General features: G+C 36.3%; 1 protein-coding gene across 1 annotated transcript in view; it reads right to left on the reverse strand.

Annotated features, from left to right (window-relative positions):
• Positions 1-10,666, reverse strand: part of bfar (bifunctional apoptosis regulator) — a 14,326-nt gene extending 3,660 nt beyond the window's left edge. Inside the window, exons 1-7 of the mRNA XM_015394008.1 lie at positions 10,392-10,666; positions 8,008-8,307; positions 5,563-5,661; positions 5,061-5,154; positions 2,994-3,166; positions 2,655-2,799; positions 1,244-1,423 (exon numbers count right to left, since the gene is read on the reverse strand). Coding sequence (XP_015249494.1) covers positions 1,244-1,423; positions 2,655-2,799; positions 2,994-3,166; positions 5,061-5,154; positions 5,563-5,661; positions 8,008-8,300 — 984 coding nt within the window. The 5' untranslated portion in view covers positions 8,301-8,307; positions 10,392-10,666. The remainder of the gene's footprint in view (positions 1-1,243; positions 1,424-2,654; positions 2,800-2,993; positions 3,167-5,060; positions 5,155-5,562; positions 5,662-8,007; positions 8,308-10,391) is intronic.
• Between the last annotated feature and the right edge of the window lie 1,998 nt (positions 10,667-12,664).

The raw sequence follows: 12,664 nt of genomic DNA on the forward strand, positions 1-12,664 counted from the left end.
TGAGAAAGCTTCCTGGAGAGGTGGCGAAACGTCTTCAAATCTTGAAAACCAAGTCCAGTGGATATTTTTTGAATTTTTTTGAATTTTTACGGAATGACTATGACCTGGATGACTGAGAACCTTCATCAGCATATTGCAAGAAGAAGAAGAGTTTTTCACCCGGGTTACATACACCATGTTAAAAAAAAATAAATCAACACAGATATAAATGTACTTTATATTATCTATTAAGAAATAAGCAGCAGAAAGAAAGACTTAACAGTTCCATGTAAAGTGCACTGGATTGGATCTCTGATAGCTCTGATATTAACTGGTCGATTTGGGAGCTGACATCTGATCCAGTTATTGGATCAGTGCATCTCTAGTGACTATCATTGAATGTAGTGCAGGATGCTATGTTTCTGTGTGTTGGAAACACTGGTATGGCTGCCTCCTAAAAGAATAAAGGTCTTTTTTTGTTTCCTTTTAGTACTTTTCTTCTTTTTCCTTAGGTGTCATTTTTTATAATATGGAACACGTTTGCAAAAAGTCTATCCGCCCATCTATCTGAATGTTCGGTTATAAGATGAGAAATAAACATCACATCTTGGGATAGCAGCTCTTGTTAGTTAAATGGGTAAAGTACACATACACACATTTCCTGCATGGATCTAGTGACCTCACGCAGAGTTACACCTGTGGCTCAATAAGGGATGCAGAGTAACCAGACATTGAGAACAGAACAATGAGATGTTTCAAAAGCGAGATAGACACCTGTTTGCACTTTGAAGGTCAGGAAGGGCCGTTCTGTTTCTTGCAGAGGTTTCTACACTTTAATACTTCCATCCCACTGAAACAGATATGTATGCAAAACGACCAGAAGGACTGTTCTGAAAGGACTAACTTTCTTAAGGGATTCTCTGCTGCTCGTATCTTTGGGTAGCAATGTTAGTTGCCTTTGCTTTATGCCCTAATGTTTGCAGTCTGATATAAACTCTTTATTCTCTTATGTTTTTTCTTTATGGTTTTGCTCAGAAAGAAAGACCCAGTGTCCTAATTTCAATATTAGTTTTTGCAAAACACACTACATTTACCATGACAAAGTCTATTTATTAAACTTCTTAGGTAATACTAATGTTAATCTTGAAATTTTGTAGCCTGGTGTTATATAAAATTGGATTACACCAATAGAATCATCTGCATGTAAAGATGAGAGGTAAACATGTCACTGACTGCTTGGTCCTGGCCTAGAAAGTAGCGTTACCTGGTCGTAGAGGAATCTGCTCTCCACAGGGTTATCGATGTGTGTGATGGCTGGACAGCAGGTGTGCAGGAAGGGCAGAAATGTCTCAGAATAATCAAATAAATACAAATAAAAGATTGTGAGACGAGGAGAGCGCTTCAGTGCATATAGCAGGAACAAGGACTTTCCTGCGTTAGCCGCCTGGAAAAGACCAAAAAAGCAGGAAAGTTTATATTAGTAGTTGAAAAGAAGAAAATTTCACTCTCATCATTCTCTACTGCTGACAATCTACAACATGACAGAATATTTGCAAACATTAACGCATCTTTCCTGCTACAAGTCAGTTATATAGTCCCTAACAGCCAGAATAATTGGAGATTTTTCATTACTTTACTATAAAAGATTACCTTGCCTTCAAACATTTTGTGAAGCCGATATAAAGATGTCAGCGTTTCTATGCTTCTCCTTCACAACATCTGAGTTAAGTGGAGGCATAACTGTAGATGTATTTCAAGACGTCTAAAAAAGCACCGTCTCCTTCAGTGAAATTAAGGAGAAATTTGAAAATAGCTACTAAATCAAGCTGTAAATTTATCCAAGAGCTCCTTGCTGCTGCCAAGAATGCCGCCATATATTTAGTTCATTCTGTAAGTCTTTGATATTTCTTTTTTTACAGATGTAATGCTCATCAGCAGATTGAATAAGCACAAACTGAAACCAGTGAGTGGGGTATAACCGCTAACAAACAGTTTGATAAACACTATAGTGTCATAAAGTCTTTTTCCTCTTGGATTGATGGTCCAGTTAGTCTAGCATTATCCCTGTTGTCTTTTTTGTGTGTGTTTAGTTTCTTTATTGGCAGAAATACAGACAAAAAAGTAAACAAAGAACAGTTTGGTATCATTTGTATGGATTTTAAATTAAAAGTTTATCTTGCCTCATGTTTTAAAATAAAATACTTTAACTACAAAGATAAAACATTTGGATTATTTAGCAGTAAAATCAGTACATTACATGTTTCCTGAACCAGTCAAACTATATTATGAGGAAGTTTAAACAAGCACAACAAGGCGCAGGACAAATCAAAATCCAAATGTTTCGACCTCTATTTTTGACCCAGAGTGACTTAAGGATAAAAAAAGTTAAACTGACACTGTGTGTGGGAGCAATGCATCCTGCTGTCTCAGTTACACCACTTCAGTAAGGAGAAATGATCCAGGATATCATTAAACTGTGATGGGAAACTCATGGAGGAATTCCCAAGATATTAGACTGAAGTCACACAGTTTAAAAGGCTCCTCTGTCAAATTATTATAGTTTTATATATAATATTTGTCATTTTGGCTAAATAGGTCAAGAAAAACTTAAGTCTAATGTAATGTCAAGTGAGAAAATTGCTAAACACTGCTTGTTGGTTGGATGTTGTGCTTACTTTGTATTCCCAGAGGTTCTGTGGAGGTTTGACCCCCAGCGTTTTAACTCGATCCAATTCTGCCAAAACAGCACGTCTGTGTGTCTGATTCTCTATGCTGAACGGAGGTTTTAACAGCTCTTCGTCTCCCAGCATCAACAGTAACCTGAAACACAGCATTTGATACGATAATGATGAAAAACTGGCACGACAGAAGCTAAAACCATGAGTTAGCATTTGGCTGCAGGGACCACCCTACACCCTTCAGCAGTTTGGGATGAAAGGCGTTTGCTTTAATCATGACACCAAAGTAATAAGAATTAACAGCAAAATACAGATAAATCAGTCCAATGAAACAACCTTCCATTAACGTTCTCCAGCTGGAAGGGTTCTCTGTAGCTCTCTGTCCACGGACCCAGCTGTTCCAGCCAGGACACAACTTCTTCTGGAGTCCAGTGAGACACTGGCTTTGTTATCAACAAGTCCTGGTGTTCCACCACTCCACTGCCCCAGTGGTACACCAGCACCACCACCTGGACACAACAGGATATTACAACAATATATTCAACTGTATTTCATTAGCTTTATGATCCAAACTAAAATCTTTGTACGCTGTTTTTTTTTTTTCAGTTTTTCCTAAATCATTCAACTTTATCACCACAGTTATTCCCTTTAAAGTCCCACTTTTCTAAATAAGTGGATTTGCCCAATGATAGAGAAGGATATATAAAAAAAAAAAACAGACAAATATGCAAGTTTTGATGCAGCAACACAAAGCTGTGAAAGAAAGAAAGCAAGCAAGAAAGAAAGAGTTTGAGTTTAAAATTGCCTTTATTACACAATCCAGCAATTAATAAAACAAAACAAAGTTAATAAAATAAAAAAGCAAAAACTAAAGATTCTTCATCTACTAAGCATAGAGCACCATTAACGCCCCACTTACTTACAAAAATATTTATATTTTTGTCAATTTAAAAAAACTCAAATTCTACTCGAACACGAGCAATGACCAGTCTCTCAAATAACACACAAGCATCTTCCGTTTGACCACCATTAATTTTGTTCTTTCTTGAGATCCATATTGCTAGTTTTGCCATTCCAGAAATGAAATTTAACAGCACATAAACAGATCTCTTTTTTGCACAATACCGTGGACCATAAATAAAAATACAGCTGGAGGACTGAACACCAAAACCACTAAACAAACGATCCAAAAAACAAAAAGAGGATTCAATTTTAAACATTCAACAAAAATATGACGCAACGTTTCCTCCTGTAAACAAAAAGGACAGTTAGCACTAGCACCAGGATTAAGGTGTGCCAGATACCGGTTTGTAGCTATTGCCCCATGTACAATCCTCCACTGGAGGTCACCCACCCGTTTTTCATTCGGGGGTTTGTACAGGGACCGCCAACAGCCTCTTGGGGTAGAGCTGGTGCCAAAAAACTCAGTCCACCTTGACACCCTCACTTCTGCCAGCGAATGTAAGTTCAGAACCTTCACACAACTAATGTGCAAGGCCTTCTTCCCCAAGCCTTTAAAATGACCTAGTGGTGAAACTTCGAAGGACAATAGCCTTTCTGGCTCAAAACGCCTTTGATCCACTGCAGGAGAGACACTAATTGAGGGAAACTCATATTCATACTCATCATCCCATTGGTTAAAACGAGTATTATCAGCAGCAAAGGCTCTGACATGGTCTGGCAGAGAAGCACAGGCTTCTTCTTTCATCCTTAACAAAAGCCTGTTGGATCGCACATCAAGACGCTCAGTTAGGTTGTACACAGATAACTTCATCAGATGACCCAGCTTCACACATCCGGCTTCTCTCATCTTAGATCTTAAAGTACCAGATGACAAACAAGCAAGCAAGAAAGAAAGCAAGAAAGAAACTCTTCACACACATTAGATCTGAGCTATCTTTAAGTGAGCTGGCAAAATCCGACCTGTGTGAGGTCATATGTTTACACTGGCCTTTATTTACAGGGTGCTGGGGAATACTCAAATATACAAACGTAAATTTACTGCCACGTAGCAAAAGGCACACAAAGACATTGCTCCTAAGTGCCACATAAGCAAAATAAACATGTTCTTTTGTCAGCAAAAAAACAAATAAATACAATGAAAAAAACACTGCTACCCTTTGAGCTACTGCTGTGATAACGTTCCAACAATTATGTGCTAATGTGCTACTCTGGATTGGAACCATGACTGTAGGGAAATACAAACATGCACAGGAATGACCAAACTTTTTAAGAAGGTAATATTGTAAATCAGAGGGAAATAAAACACATCAGGCAACATCATATTTATGGATAACCTATCATAAAAATATTAGGAAAAAAAGTAAAAGATGACTAAAGCCCCCATGCTCTGCTCGTCGCCACCTTAAAGAAAAATAATCTTTTTCTCTGACTGGTACTCACAGCCACACATGTGAGCGCAGTTAAGACTCCAGAGAAGAAGAAACCCGCTCCTTTGTTCTGGACCGTCTTGGATCGACCCAGCTTGTCCCCATACCTAAAATAATAATAATAATAATAATAATAAAAAAACAAGCAACAAGAAAAAGTTTCTACCTTAGATACAAATGAATTTTGATTTTAAAGTTTTAACATTGGGAGGATTTACAGTACCAAATGAAATTAGAGCCACAAGAAGTGGATGAATTAAGGACTGAATGAGGTAAAAACTACAACTAGAACACCATTAAATTCAACTAAACACTTTAATTGCAGGGGATATTTTTAGGTGTGAACAGTTAGAAGGCACAGGTTTAAAACATTACAGCATTATTACTGATCGTGTTAAATCAGCCTGAAAATAAAACGTTGAGCCTCTACAGTGGAGAGAGAAATCATTTGACTCTGCCTGTCTACAGTTTTGACACAAGATAAAAGAAATCTGTGTAGAAAGAACAGATAGTACCTCTGAAAGGCCAACAGGCTTCTAGAGATTTTGGGATTAGCCTTTATTTCCTCCCTTCTTTTCTCCACAGTCTCACTGAAAATCTTCTCAGTCGCATCTCTAAAAAGAAAAGATAATAAAAACATATTTTTGTGAAATGTAAAAGCAAAGTAAAACCAGGAAGCATGTTGACTGTGTTGGTTTAGTTCTAATGTTGTACTTTTGGTATCTGCCAACTCACTAAACCAGTTACAGAAAACCTTTTGAGATAACATTCATTCTTAAAGGGAAAAAAAATCCCATCTATAAAACATTGAATTAATTCAATCAAGTGATTAAAAACATATTTGTTGAACGTCTTAAACACAGTTGGGTATTTATACAATACTTTATCATCCAACTAATGCTGCCTGTGGTAGCAAAAAAAAAACATACTTACTTGTCCATTCTTGTTTATCATAGTTCCAGTTTAAAATGCTGAAAGGGGCAAATTAATTTGAACAGAATAACCTGTGTCATATTGTTTTTGTATTTCTGGGAAACTAATTTGCATGGATTACTATTTAAAAGTTAACCAAAGTCCTGATTGGATTTATTTCTCGGCATCAAAGACTTAGAACATACACCCACCAAAGAATTTGTAGAGCTGAAGAAATTAAAAATTAAAAAAGGGGTGCCAGTTTCAAACCGACTCTACTTATGAGGGTTTTAGAAAAGAGATGTTCTCACAATCGAGAGTATTTGGAGAACTTGGTCAGCAGACCCAAGTGGAGCTCCTTCCCTTGGCTACTTAACTAATACTTTCACCCAGAACAGTTTATAATGATTTCAACTCTTAACTCCAGTCTTCTTAAACAATGTAACTGACTTATTAGAGCATTTTACTTCTAGAGGATGGTCCTAGTTTAAGGAACAGGACCTGTTGATGCTGAACTCTGAGTTAATCACTTCTGTTGTGCACAAATGCTTTGTCCTAATTAAAAAAAATATATCTTTTTTTTTTTTCAATTTATAAAGAGGGTCTGTGTCACTTAAAAATCTTTGTTTCCATTTTTTCTTTGGATAAACTTTACATGCACAAGTGCACTCTCACAAACAACTACAGGTGCTTGGTTCCAGGTACTCAAGAGATTCACTTCCATACAGAAAGCCCATATTCTAATCTTCAGCTACCACAGTATAAATGTCAGATTAAATAATACTACTTATACTTCAGCGTTAGTATCAAGGTGTTAACTTAATTGAATCTCTTGTACCATGTCCATTGGTTTTGCTGGGTTGTTTTTACATTTCTTTGCAGGTGATGAAGCAGACTGAAGATGTTTTATCATTATCTCCCTTTTATCTCCTCTTTCTTTCATCTTTTCTTCTTTTTCCTGTTTTTTCTTTCCTGTTCTACTTTCCCATTGCAGTGTCCATATAATCCGTCATACTCCCTGCATTAATTAAAATAAAGCTATTTATATGGATGAATCAAGCGGAACACTATGGCGATAGCTGTACCCCTGTACTTGTGAAAGTAAAATCTGTTGGGCTCTTATTGGCATCAAGGCAATTATTCTTATTGCCACATTGCCAGCCAGGACACCGTTTAAAAAAAAAGAAAAAAAAAAAAAAAGCTTTGTTTCAGCTCAGTCTCAGTTCAAACTGACTTCTTCTCTGTGGATTCATCTCGTTGCCCCCAAAATTCCTGTCTGTGTGATGTTAACCTGCTTGCTCAATCCTGTATAGCCTGCAGGCTGCATGCAGATTCCTTTAACTTTCTCAAGAAACTGTCAAAGCTTAATCTGTCCGGTGACATTTCTGGTCTATGAAATCAGAGGAAAGCTGCTTTTCAGTTGAAAAAAATACAAAAAAATCCTACAGTTCTTTCAGTGAAAATTCTGCAAAAGTAGCCCTTGTTTATTCAGCAACTGATTATTTTATTCAGGATAGATCAGCTATTTGGGGATGGGTGTTGCTACCTTACCCAAGTTGTTCTCATATTTTTTACCCTTAAAGCATACAACTAAATTTAAATAATTTGATACCACTGCAACTATAAAAAGAGACAAACATCCTAAACATTAATGTTCTGTTTCACAATACCCATTTTTATACATAGAGTTTTCCTTTATTCAAAACTGCAGTTTTGCTTTTGAAATATGTAAACTTTAAAGTACATTTAACATTTTTTAACATTCAATATTTTTGCCTTGTAAAAAAAAATATTGTGTATGTATATACATATATATACATATATATATATATATATATATATATATATATATATATATATACACACACACATACACATATACACCCACACATATACACTTGTATGTATATGTAGCATTTTAGCTAGCTCACGTTACCTTTTGTTTATCTTTAAATATTCTTGGATTTAGTTTAAATTTATTCATATTCCTATAACTTAACTTAAAAAGCAAACAGTCCCCAGATGTGAAGCAGTGGTTAAAAGCATACCTTAGCATTATGTTGATTTTAGGGAAGCCTTCCCATTTTTCTCGACACTCTGGGCATTCAGTCTTGTGTGAAGACTCCCACCACTGTGCCAAACAGTGGCGGCAGAAGTTATGGCCACAGGTCAAAGTGGTGGGGTTGACCAAGACGTTGTAGCAACAGTGACATGAGAATTCAGTCTCTGAGATGCTGCTGGTTCTGGGTTTCGACTGGTGGGAATCAGATATGTGGAGGGGCTCGTTCATTACCTCTTCCAGGTCATCATCTGCTGAATCCCCCTCCATGTGGTGCAACATATCCAAACTGCAGAAGAACAAACACACATCAACTAAGAAGGAGAATATACTGCAGAAATGTGTTCAGCAGAAAGATCAAACGTCTTTCTGAAAGCCAGAGAAAGGCAAGATTTTGCTAAATTTGTTTCAGATACATGTTTGATTTTTTTTTTTTTTTAGCACAAAACAGGCTTCTTTTTTTTTTCAAAGCATCCTATGTGGTCTTTCTTAAGATAAATATGTGTGGTATTTTCAATCATCTTAATAAATAGATCTTCAGGCTTTCTGGAGATCTTATAAAGCTTTTTTCACCTTTGAGAACGTTTCAATCTGTGACATTTTAAAGTAAGGGAAGGCCTGCATGCTATCAGAAATAATGGGATGAGAACAACTTTCTGATGATATCAGCTGCAAACAGTTCTCCCCATTTAGTAAAAAAGATGCTCTGTGTTACTTTTAGCATTTCGAGCTCCATCAACTGCTAAAGCTTTGACCACAATCTAGCATATAAAAGCATGAATACACAAGACAAAGCATTTGAGTTCAATAGGACAGGATGCAGTGCAGCTTAAGAGAGGGAGAAAGATGAGGGAACTTGACTTAAGGAGGATTAAACCAAATATGCAAGCTCTAAAACTCCACCTGCTCTCTCTGCAGAGAAGCAGCATTCTTCTAAAATAAACAGAAAATCCAGTAAAGACCTGACAAAGGACCAGTTTTAAACATGCAAAAGGTGAGGTTTCTCATTGTATGTTAAAAACAGTTCAGCAAATGTGGTGCAGTTAACTCCTCCTCAGTTTTTTAGGGTGTTAGACTATTAACTGAGGGAGGAAGGCTCCCAACATGAAGCCAAAATGGTCAATAATTTAAACACATCTGATTATCTGTCCCACCTACTACCCTTAAGGTAGAATCCCAACATAACCAATAAAAAGGCATAACTCTGAAAATGTTTAAGAACTTTTGGAAACACAGCTTTGATTTCTTTTAATGGAGGGGAAAGTAGAGGAATTTAACTTGGTGTTCCAACCATAAAATTGTGAATACTTTAAAACTGTTTATAAAGTGAAAGGGAATCAGTGTCACTTAAAAATCTGAGAGACTTTGGAACCTTCACAGATACTAAAAAAAGATTAGATCTAAAGTTGTGTCCCATTAGACATGAAAGGTTTACTCCTTAATAAACCTGTTGATGATCCAGAGAAAATAATTTATTGTTGACAAAAGACTGAAAACCCCTTATTATTTAGCCTGAAGTAATGTTTCTACCTTGGCCATTTAGTTTGAACAAAAACCCAGAAATATTCAGGACACTCACAGTTTAAACACTTCAAGTAACCACTACATCCACGGGTTTGATCACAGTTACTATGCTTGCAGTATTAAAATGTCTAGTATTCGGGCTGGAGAATAACAACACAAAATCTTGCAATACTGGTAAATACTGTGATATCCATGGCAATGAAGTCCTGTTCTTTTCTTCCCTTTGTTTCCTCTATGCTTTTTACATTTCTGCATAATGTTATTCTCTCCTCAGTGAGTAGCTACAGATCCAATACAACTATTTGCTTTATATGGTGCGCAGGTTTTCTAAATAAAAGGTACAAAATGCCAAATTATTCAATTTAAAATGAAACTAACCAAACTAAAATAACTTGGAAATGGCAAGCAAAGTCTGATTTTTTTGAAAAATGAAAAAAAAAAGGTAACTTTTTTCCACACTATCTAAATTAACCATTTAAATCTATCTACTGTATGTAAAACCAATTAAGTGACATCTAGGTTGCTAGGGCAAAATAGAAAATATATATATATATTTTTTTTAACTAAATAAATAATAAATAGAGTTTATGAAGTTAACTATCACATCCAGATCTGCACGTTAGCTAAAGCTAGTACAATGGTTAGTAGCTAGCTAATTACTGATTGGCTATGGGGTTAAATTGACGAAAAAAATATTTAATATCCAACTCATAAGAAATATCAATTTTAAAGGAGAAATAAGTCAACATTAGCTTTCGGTCGGTAACATTAGTTAGCTTGCTAATCGTAACTTTAAAGCTAACGGTGGAGCTAATTTGGTAACCTATAATAGCAGTTAACCACACTAACCCTTTATTTCTTTACACGGGGTCCTCAATCAGCTGGAGGGGGACATGATTTCGTCCTCTGAGTTCCTGCAATCAATGAAGCCTAGCGTCCAACCAGGGGGACACATACATCAGTGCTAGAATAGCCATAACTCCTGGTGCCATGGGAAGAAGCCTCCCTCGCGACAGTAGGATCACCCGAAGAAGAACAGTTTAGTTCCGTCCGTTTTCTTCTTCTACGGTTTAAAGCTCAACTCACAGCTGATGACTTTTAAAAGTCGCTTGAGATCAAAGTTCAGGTGTTTTCACGAGTGAAGCCTCTGGTCTAAAATGGCCTGCGACGGATTATTTATCTATGTGAGGAGAATGAAACTAGTTCCTTATCTTGTAAGCCTTCATGACGCATTGTGCTTATATCTCAGGATTTAAAACTGAGTTTGAAATATATTTGCTGCTCTGTACATTTTTTTAACGAGAAAAAACAGTTAACATGATATTTTTTCTTTTATATTGGACAATCAGACTGAAAACAATACAGACTGTATGTCTTTAAAAGAGTGCAAGAATAAACATCCTGAAACAGAATAGATAGCCACCTTTTCTCACTGTTTAAAATTAAAACAGACTAAAGTTTTCCTGAATATAATTAATTAGATCTACCAAAATACACAGTAGGCTAAGCACATAAATACATATTTCACAGACAATAGGAGAATATTACGGAAAGATCTTCAATTAAATTTTAAATAAAAGGCCTTAGTAGGCTATTCCACAACAGTTTACTTCTCCTGGCAGAACTGGAGTTATATTCCATTTCAGTTCAGTTTATTTGTATAGAGCCAACTCACAACAATGTCATCTCAAGGCACTTTACAGTTCACCAGATCATACAGTCAAATTGATTCAAAGTTTTCTAAGGAAAACCAGTTGATTGCATCGACTCATTGGCTCAAAGACAATCCCTCACACTAAGCATGCTTGTAGCAACAGTGGAGAGGAAAAACTCCCTTTTAACAGGAAGCTACCTCCAGCAGAACCAGGCTCAGTGTGAGCAGCAATCTGCTGAGGCCGACTGGGGTTCAAGGAGACAGAAGTAGAAATACAAAAGGCAAATTTAGTGATTTTCCCTAAATTGCATGTTAAACAATTTTAACTCCCCCCTCCTCCCCTTGGTTGCATATTTGTTTTGAATGTATGTATGAAGAAAATCTCGTAATAAATGATTAGATGAATAAACAGATTGCATCTAACTGTTTTTAATTTATATTCATAAAGAAACTATCATAGAAGGCTCTCAAACTGGGCACTGGTTATAGCGGTTACTAATTTATCAAGGTTGCCATTTCAGACTCCTTCCCACCTTGTCCCAGGGTTCAGACAAAGGTTCCAAGGTTACAAGTAGTGTTGCACCGATACCGATACCAGTATCAGATGGGGCCCCAATACTGCCCTAAAATGGTGGTATCGGCGAGTACCAACAAATAGGGCACCGATACCATTTTGAGAGCCATAAGTTTATTCAACTATTGTCACCCACTCCTGGTAGGCAATAAAAAGTTCTACTGGATTCACTTTGTATTAGATTTTTTCCTGCTTCACAAAGGTAGGCAGCAGCTTGACAAAGCCATGATGGCAATAATTTTACATTATTATGGTATCGGCCGATACTGCACAGCCAGGTATCGGGTATCGGGGCCAAAAAATGGCATCAGCACAACACTAGTTACAAGCAAGGCTCAGGTCTCTAATCAAGACTTATAAGTCTGAAAAAAAGAAAAAATCTAATCCCTTAAATGTCAAGCTTATTCCTGAAACATTGTTAAATTATATGTTGACAATTGCAATTTTTAGTGTGGCACTTTTTTTAGATTTTCGATATATTTCACATTAGTACATGCAGAGGCGTAGCCAGAACATTTTTATGAGGATGGCCAGGCAATAACCAATGTACACTGAGGGGTGACCAAAAGCGGATAGGCACCAGAACCTCAGGGTCAATCTACACTGTCCCAACAGGAAAATTAATGAGCAAAACATCCATATTTTCTAAATAAAGACAAACTATACTTTTCCACAGCCTTTGCTAACAAATAGATGAATATATTCAAACATCTGTAATTTCTAGATAAAAGGTAAAGTGGATAAAACTTTCAGTTTTAAGTTCTGGGGCATGAATCTTTACCATTGTCATTACTTACCTACTTGTATCAATAAACATTCTTCATAAAATTGATATTTACAAACACTAATATCAACATAAAGTGATTATTTTAAAAAGTGTTTATTAATTATATA

This window comes from Cyprinodon variegatus, unplaced genomic scaffold (assembly GCF_000732505.1).
Source record: "Cyprinodon variegatus isolate N-32 unplaced genomic scaffold, C_variegatus-1.0 Scaffold667, whole genome shotgun sequence".
Classification (NCBI taxonomy): domain Eukaryota; kingdom Metazoa; phylum Chordata; class Actinopteri; order Cyprinodontiformes; family Cyprinodontidae; genus Cyprinodon; species Cyprinodon variegatus.